At 46.2% G+C, this 19,602-nt stretch overlaps 1 protein-coding gene across 3 annotated transcripts in view; it reads right to left on the bottom strand.

Annotated features, from left to right (window-relative positions):
• GDPD5 (glycerophosphodiester phosphodiesterase domain containing 5) overlaps window positions 1–19,602 on the bottom strand; it is a 178,697-nt gene that overhangs the window by 27,312 nt on the left and 131,783 nt on the right. For all 3 annotated transcript variants that reach the window (XM_075140355.1, XM_075140356.1, XM_075140357.1), the window contains exons 4-8: window positions 18,312–18,405; window positions 17,580–17,639; window positions 14,208–14,306; window positions 12,037–12,130; window positions 8,170–8,315 (exon numbers count right to left, since the gene is read on the bottom strand). In XM_075140355.1, coding sequence (XP_074996456.1) covers window positions 8,170–8,315; window positions 12,037–12,130; window positions 14,208–14,306; window positions 17,580–17,639; window positions 18,312–18,405 — 493 coding nt within the window. The remainder of the gene's footprint in view (window positions 1–8,169; window positions 8,316–12,036; window positions 12,131–14,207; window positions 14,307–17,579; window positions 17,640–18,311; window positions 18,406–19,602) is intronic.

The following is a 19,602-nucleotide window of genomic DNA, read 5'->3' on the forward strand; positions in this document are numbered from 1 at the left end:
AACGTAAGCCTACCCTGCGACACGGGTAGGACGACACAGGTAGGACGACACTGCTGTTACCCACCTACACAATGAAGAGCTCATATTGCATGAATCAGGGCTAACAAAGGCAAACAAGTGTGGGTACAACAGTATTCCACCTCTGTAGAGGTGGACCAACATGACCAAGGTCTTCTCATGTCTTACCTGTACGCCAAACTCTTGGCACAGCAGAATCCTAACCCAGAGAGGGCACAGGCTCTGCTGTTTGATAACAAGATTAAAAACGCTTCTTGCCTCTTTCCGGTGTATTTCAGTTTCTGCAGGGCCATGGTCAAGCCTTGCTTGGACACCAACCCTCCTGAGATGCAGTTGGTTTGAGATGCAGGGGAAGCTTTAACTTAAAGGACAGCGGAGCCCCAACCTCCACTGCTGGAGGCACTAGAAGGAAACTCGGAGCCAAATAGATCAGAGGTGGCAAGTCAATACGCAAGAGCCTCCATCAGCTGGACTGGGGAAAAGTAAATTTAGACAGAGGTGAGACTGCACGCAGAGGTGATAGATGAAAGCCAAATAGGAAAACAGCCTTTTGGGGATGGGATTTCTGTTTGCCAGACTGGACAAATCTGACCATGTAAAGATAGTAGTGATGTCCATGCACCTTAGTGGCAGTGCTAAAATACGGGTTGCAGTGAGCTAAAAGCTGAGATTTTTTTTTTAAGTTTTAAAACTCAGCGCACTGTGACTGTCCCATCCTCAGCACTCAGACAGATGCCACTGAGCTTAACCCCATGGAGAGCCCATCTCAGGAGTGGAATATCCTACTCCGGCCTTACCTCTAGCCCCTACAGAGCCTGCAGACTGTGCTTCACCCTTCAAGAAGGGCAAAACTTAACCTGACTCCACTAGGGCTGCATGTGGCTGCTCAGCTACAAGGCACATCCATTCCCTTCCCAGGAACTTGATTCCAAACACAAGTTAAATAAACTTCCAAAACTCTGGCCAGATCTGCGTTGAAAACTGCAGCTGCGCAGAAAAAGCCGCATTTTAAAACTGTTCTAAGGACAGGTTGTTACTTAAGGTGCAACCATCCAAATACACACGTAGGAGCTGTAACGTCATCTTCATCACAACACCGCTAGAAGTGAAGAGCATCCTCTTGAAGAGCATCACAGATGGATGAACATCTCTGGCTGCTCTGAATCAGCAAACAGCACGGACGTCAGCAGAAGTGCTCTCCGTAACACCATGCCCCGCGATGGCATGTGCTGGGTAGTATCTATAACACCACAATGCTGTTACGTGACAGCCCAATTCCCTGGATGTCAAAAGCTTTTGAAAAGTAGATTTTAAGCCTTCCAGGCAAAGATGTCATCTTCTTGTGAGCATGCGGTGGGTAAGCTCCTAACCTGGCCAGAGTCAGTCACCCCGATAGAAATAATTGCATCTCCAAATGAGTCCATCATCGATGCAGAAAGCTGTCCTCCCTGGTTTCTAAACCTCTCGGTCAATCCTAGCCTTGAGGGGACTGAACAAGCCACTCACACCAATGACATAACCCAATGAAGGCCAACCAGAAAGCCAGGGAAGCAAATTTAAACCTGTCCCCTAAAAATCAGGTGTGCCTATTCCTGGAGGTTCCCCTGGCACCACTTCGGAGGCAGGATCTCTCTGTACTAGGAGTTCATATCCCTCCAAGAAAGAGGGAGCTGAAGCCCCAAATTCAGCATCTTTAGGGCAGAGATGCATCCAAGCGAGCCAGTTGCTGGTGCAGAAATTACTTGCTGAGATTAGTGCTGATTTTTTAAAAGGCTTTACAGCAAAACTGCAAGAACTAAATAAATGCATAATCTTCCTGCTTGTATTTCTCTCTGTCTCCCTCCAGTTTCTTTGATGGGTTTTCCTCCTCGATACAATACATTCAGGCACATTATGTCTAAAACGCAAATCCAGGTTTGCAGTGATCCAGTGCAACTGGACACACCCAATTTCTTAAGTGAAGGAAGCCCTGGGGCACAAAGCAATGATTTCACTCCAAAACCTCTGTCCTATATAAAACCACACCAACATCTGCTGAAAGCCACAGACAGACCCTGTGCAGGGTTTCTAGAAGCTGTTCCTTCTCTTCACACTTAGTTTGATAGGCTCATCCCTTGCAAAAATCAGGCTACTATTTATTTCTTCCTACTACAGAGACACAGCAAGTAATTTCCGGAAAATTACCCAGGAATGAACTCATTTTCACTATTTTTGTGCTTAGAAGTCAATTGCAAATGCTTTCAAACGGAGTCAAGAGCTTTGGACCTTCCTTAATGAAGATTATTGAAAGCATGCTAGTTAGAGCAGCGTAGCCTTGCTACAGTTGGACATCACTACACTGTATTTTTCCCCTAATTAGCCACCTTGCCAGGCCTTAAAAAAAAAAAATCACTGCATCATTTGCCTGTTGGGGAGGCTAACGCAGCAGCTTGCACAGAAGAACTGAATTTGTTCCAAACTAACTGCAGCCACTGCACACCTCTGGCATTGAGCGCTGAGCTGCACTGCAGGATTTGATCTTTGCTTCACCAACGAGCTTTAAGGATATTTTCTCATCCTTTTGGAAACATGAGCAGCATTTAAATTTTTTTTTTAATTTTCCCTCCTTTGTCTCTCCTTTCCAGTATCAATCTCCTCGTGAGCCAATAGTTGGACTAAAACCACAAGGCATGATTAGGGCGATACCTGAAAAATGGTATTTTCCTTCCTGTAAAAAGATGCCCTTTGGAAGTTCCCTGTATGGGACTTAGTGTGGGATCTGCCAGTGCGCTGGGTTGCAGCATTAGGGTCCCATCATGCCAGGTCACTACGCGGCAATAACGATACTGTTTAAAACATAAAATAAAACGTCTTTAATCCCCAGGAATTCAAGGTATTTCAGAGAGCATCCACATCTAGCATTTCTGGAAACAGCTCAACTAGACTGAAAGGAAGTGAAAAAGCGCAAAACAAAAAGAGGGAAAAAAAAAGGTATTGCCTTGGACGACAGGATAAACTCATAAGCAAAAAGCCATTAGGGGTTTAATAACGAGATACAGGAGATCTCATTATTGTTATACTGCACACAAAAAAAGCTGAAGCTTGATTTAATGAAAGACTACCTAACCTTACGTGGATTTATTTCAGTGAACACAAGTCTTTCTCCAGGTCTGACAGAAGATGCTAATTGTGATTGTTTGTTACTGTTGATTGGACCAGCAGACAGGTTAACTGGCCTATATATTTTTATAGGTGGGGGTGCATAACATGTACAGCAAACCAAATGCTTCTTGATTTCAGCAGCACAAGCAGTACAGACCAAAGCACTTCAGAGCTTTTAAAAACCAAAACCATCCCAAATAGATGGTGGCAAAGTTTTGGTACCCAAGATAAAAATGAAATAAAGGCCCTCAAAACCATCAAGAAAACAAAAACCCCAAAGCAACAGAAAGAAATCACCAGTTCTTCTTCATTAGCTGAAAGCTCCCCAATAAGCCACAATCCCAACCAGAAGTCTTCATGACTCTTTCTATTGACAGTTGGCACCACAAGATGACAAAACAGCATCTCTGTGAGAACGTCAACATATATTGGAGGCTTCACCTTCAGGTGTTTAAAAAAAAAAAAACAACCAAAAAAAACAAGCCAAAAACAACAACAAAAAAAACCACTCCACATATGCAAGGCCATATTTGCTGGAATTTTCCCCGGAACAGCATGACACACTCCCTATCGAGGCAAAACATTCCCATGCAGTAACCCAACAGGCAAATTAAACGTTGGCTGCCCACCAAGATACTCTGTCCCAGCAACGGGTACTTTTCCACTCTGGAGTTGTGCAAAGCCGATGAGTCAGCACCGCTGCAAAATGCTCCTCCCGGCATGGTGCCTGCGCTCGGCGTCGTCTGCCGTGCAGGAAGGAGCTCGACGGCATGAGCGCTACATGCTTCGCGGCACGTGGACCGCGGTTTCGGCACAGTCTTTCTCAGCGCCGTTAAGACATGCCGAAAACCAGCTGTATGGGTGGTTTGCCAAAAGCATTTATTTCGATGCTATTTGTAGCCTCCAGCTCTGAAATCAAGAGCTGTTCTTGCCTCTGACATGCTTGGATGGTTTCCACAGGTTTAGCCTGATTGCTTCTAGACCAACCAGTATCTTTTCGGTTCCAGTAACGGGAGGCAAGTTTCCAGGCTTCATGAAGGTTTCCAAGGAGACAGATACAGCTTTTGCTCAGATAAGTCTTTGCTATTATTAATCCTTTGGGTAATTTACGTACAATTTGAGATCAAAGATCATCATGATGAGCCTAATTATTTTTATAAGGAACATATATTTAGGACTAACAACCTAAAAGCAAGTAGGATTCAACATTACGGACAGCACCTTCTTCAGATCCCAGAAGCAAAGACAACCTGTCTGAAAGCACCATGTGAGGAAAGACATTTGGGAGAAGACTTTAAAGGTGCAAATGGCAGTAGAAGTTGGTGTCCTACTGGATGAAGTTCCTCACCTCCATCTCAGATTTGGTCCCAGCTTTTACCTTCTACTCTTATTTTGGCTCATCCTCAGCCTAAGTGGCATATTTACCATCACAGGCAGAAGACAGTCAAGTCTATTGCCATTGAAGACAAAATGCACCTAGATTTCTGTAAGAAGAATAAAAAAGATGGAAGACCAAAGACAACAGACACCTGCTCATAAAACCATCTGAAAAGTTTAACATATCAACATTCAAAATTTACAGAGAACCCCATCTCATGTTTTGGGGTGTCAGACGATTCCTGTACCCATCAGGACAAGACCCTTTCAAACCAACAGACATCAAGTGAGGGCTGGAGCCCTCAATTCCCAGCACGTTGCTGCCACAACCCTGATGCTCTCCTGACGGGAGTCCAGAAGGACAGAAACAGATCTGGAGACTGAATAATTCATTTTAAAAGAGCCTTTGAAAAGAAACTGATTGATTAACTAAACGCCTGCTAAGAGAAAGGGTTTTCAGGTAGCACCCTGATGGGAATGGACATTTAGCATAGCAAAAAGTGGGCGTGACTGGATGACATTTAGGCAAGGGAAGGTAGGAGTCATGCAGAAGAGTCGTTCCAGCAGTGAATTAAAGCTTGTGGGGGAACAGGATGATACCAAAGGGATGTTGCTTGGAGGAGCACTACCACTACAGCTAGAGTGGAACCAGTAGTTCTCCTGTACTGCAAAAAGCCACACTCCACCTAGGTACAGATGCCAGGATGGTTTCTGATTTTCTCTTGCTATTTAAAATGCAAGGACTTTTTCCCTCCTCCAGCGTTTCAAGACAAATTATATGAGCCATATGGCCTCTGTTCCTCACTTTTTTCCTCCAGAGAACAAGGACAGCAGTTGAGTCGCACTCACACAGGTGCTGTGAATGCTGCTCTTAAAAATCCTAAAGGCAGAAGGAAGACAGACAGGGTGAGTGCACGCACAGAGGAAAGCAGGCTCTGGAGTACAAAGGAAGATCGTAGCCCTTGTTTGAGGAGCAGGCTGCATGCACTGATGGATCAGTATCCACCGTATCCCTCAGGAAGTGCACACATCTACAGCTTTCCTGGGAAACTCTCCATTTCACCACCTTTGACCCCATATGCCATGTTCCCAACAAATCCTTTATTTCAGGACAACAAGCATCGTCAGCCATCCCACGGATCTCCTTTGCTGGCTTTTGTCAGAAGAGCACTCAGTTTTATTTGTGTCTTTCTAGTATAAGAGCACTGGACAGGCAAACACATTATTACGGACCCAGTCCTGCCAGACGGGTGAAGCAACCAGCTACCAGGCTCTATCAGAGAGCATGATTGTCTGCACAGCAAACCACATTTGTCTTGCTTCAGGAGATTTGAAGGCAAATATTGCATCGCTTTTTATCATCTCCAGTCCCACTAGATCTAGTTTCACCTCAGGTCCCAAACTCTCAGGCTCTGCAGACTTTTGATCTTGATATTGCCCAAGGGAGGATGTCTGTGTCCTACAGCCCAGTCTCCAGACTCTTCTCTGGGCTATTTCCTCCTCCCCAGCTTCACTTGGCCATTTCTCCAAACTAAATCTACATACAGTTGGGCTCAACAGCAAAAGCGTAGCAAGCAGCCCTGTGAAACAAAACCCTATTAGCAGAAATGCCTTCTGGCGAGGCTTTCGAATCATGAGTTTCCAAGCAGATATCACTTAGTACAACCTGAGGACTCGCACTGACCTCTTCAAACTCAAGGTGACATTTGATATAGTGAAAAGCTGGGCAGAGATGGAAGTACAGAAAGAAGTTTTGACCACCTCTCTCTGGTCCTCATCTTTCTTATTCTATCTCAGCTTTGCCATTCAAGGGCACAGTTGGAGGACACTCACTACACATACAGCAAAGGCTGTTTGTATATATACAATATATGTATATATTATAGCAGTTGTATAAACCTACTGCTAACACACCATGGGACGTGCAGACTATTGCCTGGAGGGTGGAACAAGGCTTGCTAGTCTCTGATCTTGTTTCTTGCGGGCTTTAGAGCAAACCATCTGCTGCTGACAGACAAGCAGCTCTATGTGCCAGGGAATGGTGGAGGGGAGGGATGCACCCTGCTGAACAACACCTGGGCCACCGCTCCACACGCAGCACTGAGCGTTCTCCACCGCTGCTCTCCATCAACCTTCGCAACCCTCTGCACCCCAACGTGCAAGCAGCATCTTCCCAGATAGGTTTATTCCATACTGCAAGAGGTGTTTGCTGGCTCCAAGGAAGAACACGAAGCGAAGCAAAGGGCCAAGTCTCTGCTGGGAGTCTTGCTCCAGACAAGGTTTATGTAAACTCTCTGGAAGATGGAAGGAATTTGTCTGCTGTTTTGTTTCTTTAGAAGGCTATGGGGGGCACACAGGCCTGGAAACCTCACTGGAAGAAAATCCCCTAACAGATTTTGTGATTTCCTGCCATGCAGAAAGCATGCAGAGCCCAGGTCCTCACTTGGCTCTTTCTGGCCTTCATGGTTGGTACAAACTCAGTAGGACAGGAAAAAGCATTTATCATGCCCAGAACTTCATTCCACCACCCACAGAGGCAATATAGTTAAAAGTGATGCAAATTAAGCTAGCATTTCAAGGGATTGCTTAAAGAAAGAAATCATTAAAAATAGAGAGAACTAAAATAAAATACTTCTGTGTCATGATAGGTGTTTATCTTACCTAGCAAACTCCTAGTACGCACTCTCAAACTCGGAGAGGAATTCAAGCACGCTCCAGCCTGCCAAATAGGTTCTGACAGCCTATTCAGATATTTTTTCTGTTTTGACTATCAGCAAAAAAGTTAATTGGATGCCTTAAAAGAAAATACATTCGCAAGGCCAGTGCCTACACTGCAGTATGCTATCTTCTCTGAAGTCAATCAACCAGCAGAGAGAAATGGAAATGCAACCATTCAACAGACCTAAGTACTGAAGAACCCAAACTAGAGACCCAGTATGACCACAGGACAGCTTTATGCAAGCCCAGGGCTGTGCCCAAGCCAACATGCTCCATCTTTAGCCTTGGACATGTCCGGAAACCTTGGAAAAGAAAGGACTGTATGATTATGATTTCAAGGTCTACCCAGAGGCTGATGACAGGAACGTTTCATCACCTCACCCAGCCTCACGATGATCTGCAAGGCAAGAGTACCGTGCAGTCACGTAGGGTCAGCACAGCTTGTTTGTTTGTTTGTTTTTGCAGATTGCCACATACTCAAGGCATCTTGCTGTGAGCAGAGTTTAACAACTGCTGGTGAGGTCCTGCAAAGGACATGAAGACTGAGCCTCAAGCTCAAAAAAAAAAAAAAAAAAGAAAAAAAAAACTTCTACTGCTGCAGCTCAAGGGCCAAGCCTGGAGAGCAAAAAACAGCAGAACTAGCAGCCAGAAAAATGCAATGGCACAAACCACCCTGAGCAAGGCAAGGATTGCCCTTTTGTTTGTAAGGCATCTAGAACATCTGGGGCGTTCGACTCGATTCTGGGTTCAGGTACTGATTTACCACCACAGTAATTCTAGCCAGGAGGGATGCCTCAGTTATATTTGTCATATATATTCTCTGGAAAGCAGCCTGGACACCATCAGATCCAGTACCATCCTTTACACAGGCAGAAGAGTCAGTCAACACAGTACTAATAATATAAGACTACTCACCATCGGTGCTCCACGGTGACCTATAATGGCCGGCTTTGGTCCCAGAGCCTTCTTCTCCATTATGCAAGGGGACGAGATGGTGAGGGGGACGAGGTAAAGTGCAACGACAACTGCGAGGTATGCAGTGAACATCAGCATCTGAGAAGCTGAGACAGAAAGAGAGAGAAAGAGCTGGTGAAAACGTTGGTCCTCACCTCCTCACGCCACAGGAGCAAAGTCAAGACACCTTCATCTTCCTCCAGAGAAGAGACGGGTCTTTGGCTGTTGCCCCTAGTACAACAGCAGAGCTCCGTGTTTAGGGAAAAACATATTCTATTTTAAAAGAATCTCTTTGAACTAATCAAGTCCTGAGGGAGGTCTTCATTCTTTATTCTTCTTTATTTTGTATTGGGGAAACAAGAAGTCAAGCAAATTGCGTAAAGTCCCAGTAAAGTAGCCCAAAACACTGTTGATTTCCAGGCTTTTGGGTGGGACAGCAGCAAATTTTGCCCTGCCTGACAGCAGAAGCAGATCACCAGTTAAACCTACAATACCTAGAAATAAGTCACGGCACCATGTTGGTGCATTTAATATCACTTGGGTCTACATCACTTGTGTTTACATTGGTGGTTCACCAATGCCACCCATTTCAGCCAGGGTAACGCCACTTTAACTGCTTCTGTGTTAGGATTTGTGCCAGCCAGAACTGAGTTAATTTGCAATAATGTTTTACTGATGAAGTTAGACACGTTCAAATAAATCCTTGGGTTGTGATGGTGCTGCACTCCCCGGAGGCTCTGCAAACAGCAATATTACAGGCAAATGCCGCAAAGAGGGTGCTGGCTGCCGCGCTTGGGGCCAGAAGAGCAGTCCTGCCTCCTGCGCCTTGCCTCAGCCACCCGCCTCTGACTACCAGTGACTTCTCACAAAGTCCAAAGTATCTGGGAATCTTTTGAAGGTGCTGACAGCGCAACAGAAACACCCCTTGTTCCCAACAGACGCGTATTCCTTATAAAGAACAACAGGCACCTTTGAACTCCTGAGCTATTTGGAGTCACTTGAAACCACAGATATGAAAGCAAAAGACTACTTTTTTTTTTTTTTTAATATTATTTATTTTTCAAACTCATTAAGGCTTTGGAACTCAAGGGAGAACCTCCAAAAAACTCCTTTAAAATAAATATTTGCCATGGACGCAAGGTGGAGAAGGCAGGTTTTTTTAGGGGAAGGACAGAACCACCCAGCTCTGGTCCTGACCACAGCTGATTTGGTTTCACACATAAATAAACTGCTTTTTGTTTCCAGCAACTAATAGACTCATTCAAACATGTTCCTACAAGCCAGAAAGCAACTTTGCCAGCTAATTTTTCCTCCTCTCTGGAAGAGATGTCAATCACCCACAGAACATTCAAGGAACTGAATGGCATCTTGCTAAGTGAGTTCATGCTGTGTCCTGCACCATAAAGGTATGGTGCCCTGGAGTTGTGTGTTACCAGCATCAAAACCTCCAGACGGACACAGGACATTATCCTGACCCAATTCCTGCTCATTCCAGGAACACCACACACCAACCAGGCTTTGAAAATCAGCCTAATTGTCAGCAAAGTCTCAGGCTGTGCAAAGAATCTGGTCCCTTCCCTCCTGGTACTGCAGTTTAGGGATTAAACAGCTCAGATTGGCTGGGGGGGTTGGACTAAATGACCTTTAAAGGTCCCTTCCAATCCAAACTATTCTATGATTCAGACTAAAGGCAAGCACCATGTGAAACCCATGGGCTTCCACATATTTTTATCATTGGACTGCACCCATAAGGAAATGACAGCCCAGCATGGGTCACAGACCATGTTAAAATGGAGCTGAAGACCTCACCCAGCCACGTATATGTGGGAACTGAGACCGTGCACAAAAAACCCGAAATGAAATACATGCATGAAATACAAGCAAAGTACATACTGTTCAATTTGAGGTTGGATGGTCTATATGAAAGAAGCTCTCCTGGTGACCACCCAAGCCAAGTGAGCAGGACAGATAAATCTCCCACTTTCTACAACACCAACGACGACACTTAGACACAAGCCTTCCTTCTCCATTCCTCTTGCTCTTAGTGACCACTCCAGGCTAGTTTGGGCTGCTGGAAGAGCGTGTTTCTCACACTGCCATTTGCTACTCAAGCCTTCCAGGGCTGCTTTGAGTCCAATGGTTTCTATCTGACCTCAGAAGCAAGCTTTGAAAACAAGCTACTACCTTTTAAAACACGGTAGCTATTCAAGAAACTTCTATTCTCCAGGTTTGAAAAAAGTACCATAGGGGGAACAAAAAAAAAAAAACCAACCAGTGTAAATTTGCTCAGTAAAAAAGCCAGTTGCTGAAGGTTGTCACATGCCTCAAAAATTACAAGAACAGATTGTTGCACCAATGACTGCAGCTGCACCACTTATTTCCAAAAGATTATTACCAGTGACTGAAATCTTATTTTCCCATTACAAGCGACTCTAGGTTCTCACAGAGATTTCAGTTCTTCTCTTCCATTTTTAACACCACCAGGTCAAACATATCTGTACCAAAAAGTCTGTAAACTCCTCCAGGTAAGATACCTTTCACAAGTAAAATGACCCTGAAATAACTTTAAGATCTAATAGTACAGAAGAAATGAATGTTTTTCCTTAAAAACAAACAAAAATCCCCAACGCAGGAGCAGAAAAGAGAAGGAAAACAGCTCCCTGGCTTATTAAAAACAAACAAAAAGCCATTTTCAGGGAACTCGGCTGCAAGAGAAAAAATATGAGGAATTCAGAAGGAGCACATGCGGTCTCTGCTCTAGGCGTAACCACAAATCCTCCCTCAACTGGCAGCCTAATTACATGCTAGGACATATTTAAGAAGAACCAGGTACAGCTTTATTGGCATATTTATAAATTAAGGCAGAGCAATTCTTTCTTTGAAAGGTCTCTCTGGATATCAAAATCTTTCCATCTTCAGACACCGTTTCCTCATTCTTAACTCCCACTTCTTGGAAGTCTTTCGCAAGTGCTGCCAAATCCTTCCAGGGCTTGTATTTTGCTGCAGGTTAAATACCAATTAAAATAATTTTTCTGGAGCTGGCACAAATGTCTGAGAACATCCACGGATGCCCTGAAGAGAAACACTTCTGAGGGCACAAAAGGATCAAATTATTTCACAAGAAAACCTGGAGGAACAGCTCAGGCTTGGGAGACACCTGGCAACGAGGTGGGACAGGGGAGATGCACAGAAGAGCTTATTCCAGTGGACAGAACCATCAACAAGAAGAACTGGGTTCCGTGTGTCCTTCACCACTCTGCTCCCTCAGACCTTTGACCACGTTCTCAACGTGCATTTAAGGAAGCACCTAACCATCAGGGGACCAGATCTCTACTGAGACCTCTGGGTGCTACTGCATCAAAAGCAACAAGTCCATGAAGGCTTTCAAAAGCCAGATCCACCTAGAAATGCAGGCGAACAAGAGCCAAGGAGATGGGGGAAGGGAGAAGTGCTTATAAAACCCAGAGAAGAACACTGCGCGTTAGCTGCGGAGGGTGCATTTATGTTTTCTAAAGCAGATTGATGGAAATCTGGATGCTTTTATCCATTGCATCATTGAAAACAGCCCTTTCACCTCCAACCCTGGTGCGCTTCCGACCACAAAGCAGCAGCTGTGGGATCTGGATGCATCCCCAGACCAGATTCACCCACTCCAGTTTCAGCCAGGTTACTCTAGGAGAGCATCCACCTCCCCAGCGAGGCTGAGCTGGAGGCTGCTGAGCCCAGGAAGGAACCAGCACTGCCTCCTGCCAACAGGAGGACCCAACCCCCCCCAAACAGCCACCCACCAGCCCCTGACCACCACGCAAGGACACGAGTGGTACTCACTGGCTTTCTCCGTTCGTGCAAACTGCCCCGCTATTAACCACGACAGGGCCGTGACCGCCACAAGTGCTCCTATGTGCAAGAAAGGGGCTGTGGCCTGCAGGACAGAAGAATAGGAGAGAAAAGATGACGACAAACACCCCAGCACCTTGCAAATTCATTGATCTTGCAGGCTCCAGAGTGCATCAGATCACTCTGTTTCCAGAGTGGTCTGGATTTCACATTTCACACCATTCCTACATCAGGTTCCTGCATCTGTTTTGGCCATCGCTTCTTCCAAACCCTACTGTTGCCTTTGGCACTCAGGCCACTATGAAGGCAAAGCAGGAAAGCGCTAAACCCCTTCTTGGGTGCCATCAAGTTTTAAATTTCTTGTAGTCCAGTTCAACATTGGTCAAGGGCTCAATGTCCAGATGGAGATCAATGACAGACAGTGGGATCAAGTGCACCCTCAGCGAGTTTGCAGACGACAAAGCCGAATGGTGCGGTCGACACACCTGAGGGACAAGATGCCATTCACAGGGACTTGGACGAGCTGGAGAAGTGGGCCCGTGTGAACCTCATGAGGTTCAACAAGGCCAAGTGCAGGTCCTGCACCTGGGTCGGGGCAACCCCCAGTATCCATACAGGCTGGGGATGAAGGGATGGAGAGCAGCCCTGCCGAGGAGGACTTGGGGGCACTGGTGGAGGAAAAGCTGGACATGAGCCGGCAATGTGCACTCACAGCCCAAAGGCCAACCGTGTCCTGGGCTGCATCCAAAGCAGCGTGGCCAGAGGTCGAGGGAGGGGATTCTGCCCCTCTGCTCTGCTCTGGTGAGACCCCCCCTGCAGTGCTGCGTCCAGCTCGGGGGTCCTCAGCACAGGACAGACATGGACCTGTGGGAGCGGGTCCAGAGGAGGCCACGAAAATGGTCAGGGGACTGGAACAGCTCTCCAATGAAGAAAGGCTGAGAGAGTTGGGGTTGTTCAGTCTGGAGAAGAGAAAGCTTCGGGGAGACCTTATTGCGGCCTTTCAGTACTTAAAGGGGGCTTATAAGAAAGACGGGGACAGACTTTTTAGCAGGGTCTGTTGCAACAGGACAAGGGGGAATGGTTTTAAACTAAAAGAGGGTAGATTTAGACTAGAGATAAGGAAGAAATGTTTTACGATGAGGGTGGTGAAACCCTGGCACAGGTTGCCCAGAGAGGTGGTAGATGCCCCATCCCTGGAAACATTCCAGGTCAGGTTGGACGGGGCTCTGAGCAACCTGATCTAGTGGAAGATGTCCCTGCTTATTGCAGGAGGGTTGGACCTTTAAAGGTCCCTTCCAACCCAAACTATTCTATGAACACACTGGACTGTGTATCACCATGGTCTATCACCAGGAGAGAAAGTTTGAGATGGATCCTCTGAGTCATGCTTTTGCTCTCCAATTGCTTGCCTAAATCTTTAAAAAACAAGAAAAGGGAAGTACTTCTGAGAAATGTTAGTCACTTGTGTGAATGTTACTTTTCCCCCCCTGTATTTACGTATATTTGCATACTCCCAAATATACAGCAGTGATCACCAGTAAAACCTCTCAAGCCTTTCATGGGCAAAATACTTTTTGGACTCCTTTTTGAGGAAGAGGGGAAAAAAGGAATGGAGACAGGTCTATCAAGAATAGTTTGTAACTATTTTCCTCTAACACTTATATAGCCCTGCAGCATACCACAAATCTTTCTTAAAACAGGGTTAGAGCACAGAAGTTGCATTCTTTTTTAGATATATATAAATTTATGTACAATGTAAAAACAAATCCAGAGTACTCCTCCCATAGGACTGGGAAAAGCAGGATGCTCCAGGCCTGGACACTAACGTCCAGAGCATTGCTAACCAAACCAAGTGGAGGAATTTCGCTCTCCCTCCAGTAACTGAGTCACACCCACCCTCAGTATTTTCCACCTCTAACTCTGCAGCCAAGCCCTGCTTTGAGTTTAAAGGAAAGAGCCCAGGACATGGAGACAAAGTGATATGGTGGCCTTGAGGACTCCATGGGAGTTTTGCTGCAAATTTTCTCATCGCCGAGATTTCAATTTTGGGAGTGATAAACATCAAGACAGAGTTTTATACAGTAGAAAGACACAAAGTCCATGACATGTAGCTGCACTGGCCTCTTTCCCCACCCAGAGAAGCATCCTTGCAGAGAACTTACTTGCAGTGAAATAAATACCATCTCCCATTCGTCGTCCCAAAGCTGTGCTATTGATGACATGGTCACCACGGTAGTTATCAAGGTTGTCATCAGGCCAATCTGCAACAAATATGAGAGTATTTACATACTGGAGCCTATCATTATCATAGAAGTTTTACAGATTAGGAAATGGAGAGAGAAAGCCTTTGTATGTAATAAACAGCCTAAAACAACCAGCCTTAGGACCCCCAAGGAAAGAGGTTGGGCTTGTGTGCTGGCCCAGCATAACCTCCCCTCTCCACCACTGAAGATACAACACTGGGCTAAATAGTCCCAGGAGGGCACATCTCATGGATGGTCTCTCACTTTCTTCACGCAGTGGCCAATGGTATGGAAAGATCAGGCAATTTGCCTTGCCAACAAACTGGATCAGAAACAGCTTAAATACAGGTTGGGTTCTGCCAGGCAACTTCAGGATGATCCTGGATTCTCCTGGCTCTGCTGCAACAGCCTATGATGCACAGGCTATGGGAAGTTGGTGGACTTCGTTCAACTTGACCCTCCAACGCTTCTGTTCAGGGATAAAACTTGAACACACCCAACAGACAACGAACATCACACGTCTCGGTAACGGGTGAACACATGTGCAAGCAAGGCTGTGCATCCCCATCACTAAGCAATCATCTCTGAGATGGTTCGGCACAACTTTGTGCATGGATGTGACTTCACCTGGGTCTGAAATGGCAACAACTGTGCAGTCAGCATCCAAGCCATGTTGACAGAGAAGTTATAACAGATATTGCAGCTTGAGAAGAGGCTCTGGATGACAGTGGCTGAACTGAGATGGCAGAACAAGACCCAGTCCATCAGCCACTTCCCCCAGCCTCCCTCTCCCTCCTCGTGGAAGCACTCAGGAATCGGAGCAGTCAAAAAGAAAACGTCACCTCCGTTTTGAAGGTAAAAAGTTCAAACCATCAAAAACTGCCGTAGAAATAACTCCAACTGTAAAGACCTAAAATCTGGGCTGTCTGTCAAAAAATAGTTCACCATCCTCCGCCACTCCATCTGGTATCTCAGTCTCGGCTGTACCGCATGGATTAAAGGGATGCTGCTGCTCTGTGTCTCAATCTCATGTACTGTCTAGATCTGAAATCTGTGTGGGAGACTTGGGCAGAAAAGGCCAACTGATATGTAACAGTGAACTAATCGTCTAGGATGCACAGGACATCTCTAGACCGATTTCAGATTTACTTAACACCTTAGACAAGCAAATAAAAAAACCACATTCCCAACGTTTACAGAAATCACTTTTGTACATAAGGACAGGATTTTTTAGTTTAGCCCTTGGTTCTCTTCCTCTCCTGGCTGCCCACAGACCTGCCAACAGCGCGAGAGGTGTCCATAGGACAGCAGTTGCTTACCCTGAGCCTCCAACTTTCAGGAAACATGAACAAAGCACATGGGGCAGCAGAAGGGACCAGAAGATCCAGCTGCCCCAGGTTGAAGAGGATCCCCAAGCCAAGGGGCTGCATTCAAACCACCCGCTAACCCTAACCAACTCATTTCTGCACATCCAAGGACGGATGGGATCTACTTGCCTATTTAAAAGATACCTCCCAGCTACCTGTAATGGCAAGCCACGCTATTTCAAGATATTTCCTCCTTAAGGACTCTGCATTACTCAAGCACAAAGCAATGCACGTGGACAATCGCACTTTGCCATGGGGCCCTGCATGGCCCCCTTCTGCTCCCCGTCCTGTGGTCAGACTCTGGGCCGCCTGCCCGGGTGTAACACCAGCACACGAGCCGGATTGAACTTACGTTTCATCCATTTTATATCCCCCAAAGCCGAACTCCAAATTCAGCAGCAACAGAAGACTCTGTCAACTAGATTTCTTCGGTACAGCCCTAAGTCCCCTCGATGTCGCTGCCCTGTGCGGCGCTGAGGTGCCAAGTGCATCTCCATTTCATCATTTCCTCCTCCCACCAGCTCCGATTTATTGCCTCTTACCCTCTCCCACGCCTCTCCATCTTGGCTTACGATCCTCAGCTCTTTTTGCAGAATTACAAGAGAAAAGTGGAAGGAACCGTGCTCTGTGCACATACCAGCCTTTCCCACATGCTTTAATCTATATTTGAAGGTAATTCAGCACGGTTGCAGAGAAGAATATCAACTTAATCCAGTCTCTTATCTAAACCTCCTTAGAAAGCTGAGGGAGGTGTAGGGAAAGGAAGAGAGAGACAGAGCAACACATCTGAGTTGTGATGAAAGGGGGACTTTTTTGGAAGAAGGGAAGGAAGGGTGGGTTTCTGTAGGCAAGAACTAACTGATCTCCACCAGCACATTCCTCTTCTGGCCTTACTCATCCAAACCCACCAGCCACCTGGAGCGTGTCTGAAAAAATACCATTTCCCCCGATGAAGAAACATATGTTAGACTCAAGAATCGACAATTTATTTTCCAGCAGCAGTCAGACGGCCCGCACCCCCTCTTTGCATTGCACCCCCTCTTCCCGAGGAAGCATCATGTCTATCGTTTCTAGGAAAAAAAAAGAGAGGGAGGGCGGGGAGGTCTGTGCTCTCCCTGTCCTGGGGGGTGGTACATCTGTCCAGGCTCTGATCCTGCAAGACCTTGGCACGTGCAGAACGACCAATTTCAGGAGGAGCTGTGTATTGGTAGATTCAGGACTGGTCCCTTAATTACCTATTAGCAGATTGCCAGTTACAATTGAATCCTGCCAAGCCATTTTTCTTTGGCGCTGTCTCTCCCCGCAGCTTGCTACATACCCTTCCTCTCCCCTTCTGTGCTCCAAACACTAGATCTGCATCTTCTCTTACATTTCACAGCAAATTTTTTTTTCAAACTGCTTCACATACAAATCAGGACCTCCTTTGGTTCCAGCAAACCACAACCTGCACATTGTACACCCCCAGTTTTAATACCTACATCTTCTCCCAAGGCTTTTCCACAGTCAGTTCCTCCAAGCACATCCTGAAAAGCTTTACATCTGCTCAGTCCCTCCTCCAGGGCTAGGTTCAGCATAGAAAGGAGCACCAGAGAGGTTCGTAATGGAGCACCACACTGAGCTGAGATCAAAGTCAAGCTGCTCTAATGCCACAGTGTTTCTCAATCTCCAAAAGTGAGCCCCCTGTCAGCAGGTACCCCAAAGCATTTCACCAACCATGGAGCAAAGTTATTGTCCCCAGGCTTTGACTGCCCCTACCGTGCAATTTGCTCAGTCCTCCAAGATGAGGACACGTGCACCGCAGACACCTAAAGTTTATGCTCTTCCCAAAAACCCCATGAAAGCAAGTACCACATACACCCCCCGCTCCTTAGACTCCTAATTTATTGAGATCTTGCTCCTTTCCAAGCTGAGAAGAGCCGTTTACCTTGTGAAGCCAGTGCAGGTTCATTTGCTGTCCCACAGCTATGTGACATAGTGCTAGTATCTGGGAGGAAGAAATCAAGGGTCAGACAATGGTACGTCGCAACCATCAAGTGTTTGCACATGCAGGAACACAGCACCACCCCAAAAGATAACCCAACATGCCAGGTAGAAAACAGGGCTGGGGTGGGGATGGGTCCAGAAGACAACACCTAGCTCATCTGTACAGACAGATCCTCTCCAAAGCCAAGGATGTGGAGGAACAGACCAGCCTCCAAGAGGCAGAGAGTTAGAGAGTCTGGTCCATGGCTGCAGAGCTCCTAGGACCTCAGGAAGCACCGACCACATCGGGCCAGGAACCAGCATACTACCTCAATGAACACCACCTTGAAGGTCCCAGAACCCTGGGATGAGGGGAAACAAATTGTACTTGTGATTGGTAGATACACCAAAGTGGGGTTGGGGCCATACTAAGGGAAACAAAAGCTGTATTTCTCCTCAGGCCAGCTGCACCGCCAGTATCAGGGTCTCTGTCTTTGCTCTTGATCATCTGAGGTCAAAGACCATCCATTTTTCACTTTCCATTTATTTTAGGTAACTTAAGGCTAAGAGAGAAAGGGAGAGAGGAATCGCTTCTGAAAGGAAAATTGCTCAAGTCATAGGTGGCCTAAGAAATTCATACCCTTTTTAATACAAACCCACAAACCTTTAGGAAATGGTATTTTATTCTACTCACCAGTAACACTGTAATGTACGTAAAGCCAGCTGCAGTTGTTACAAGTATTGGAATGGACCAGTCACTCCAATATCCCATTTGGTTATATAAAAACCTGAAAGATAAGCGTGAAGGACAGATTAAGCAGAGATTCAACACCATAGCAACTTCACTAGGATTAGACAAAACTTTAGAAAGTGGACCTTCCCGTTTCCACCGTACAGACGAGACATAGGCAGCAAAAAGAACAAGTCACCCTGAAACAAAATCCAGTGTTTGTGCTTTGATCCCTCATGGGAAATTAACTCTGCAAAGAGGAATCAGACAATTATGTCAAACACAGCAACGTTACTTTGGCGAGAGTGGGAAGGGGGGAAGGGGGGGAGAAATCATACAGGACCAGAATTGAGTTTTTAGAAAAATATTTCCTACAAACAAGGGAAAAGTATCCCCACATGTGGTCGTGTTTGCCTAAACAATAGATCCAACGCTGTCCCATGTTCTTATAGACTAATAAATACCATAATAGAGATAGTATCAAGGACAGGGGAAGAAAACAGATGTTGCTGTGCGTAGCTGTGCTATATACTCAAGGCACAAACTCTTTACAGAGGGACAAGTTGATGGATGAAGTTGGCTCTCCTGTACCTATCGGAGACGATCTCTTACTCCAATGGACTGTAGAGAAGGTCCAATCCTGCAAGAGTGGAGACTGTCAGGAGTTGGGCTCAGGACTTCCCAAAATAGGGCTGGGTAGAAGAACTGCACCCTTCTGACCTTCTCATCTTCAACTGACTGAAGGGTTGGTCTGCCCAACCTGAAGGATGCCTGTGGGGTTTTCTGGCTCAGTGGGTTCCCTTGTCCTGGTCCTTCCATTCACCTTGAAGCTCTAAGTAAGAGACGGGCCATTCAATGGCTCTGTGATCCAACCTTGGCAACAGGCAGCAGCAACGTCCTGATGCGCTGGAGGATCAGAGCTGGGACTGAAGCAAGTTTAGAGTAATACCGAGGTACAGATGACATCCTACAGGTCTATCTCCAAAGCATGTATCTCCAAACCAGCTTTGGTTCCTCTAGGCCACCATTCACCAGTGAATTTCCCACAGTTTCACCACGCACATGCAGAACAGCTGTCACCTCATCAAGGCTTAGCAGCACAAAAGCATAGAAGCCACATGTTGTTCCAATAGCCTAGTGGCCACGGCACCGCTCTAAAACCAGAAAAACCCACGTTCACTCCCTGCTTTAGCTGTTGGGATTGCAGTGCTCTTCCCCCACCACCAACAAGCAGAGGTAGGCTCCACCCTCCTGC

This window comes from Calonectris borealis, chromosome 1 (assembly GCF_964195595.1).
Source record: "Calonectris borealis chromosome 1, bCalBor7.hap1.2, whole genome shotgun sequence".
NCBI lineage: Eukaryota > Metazoa > Chordata > Aves > Procellariiformes > Procellariidae > Calonectris > Calonectris borealis.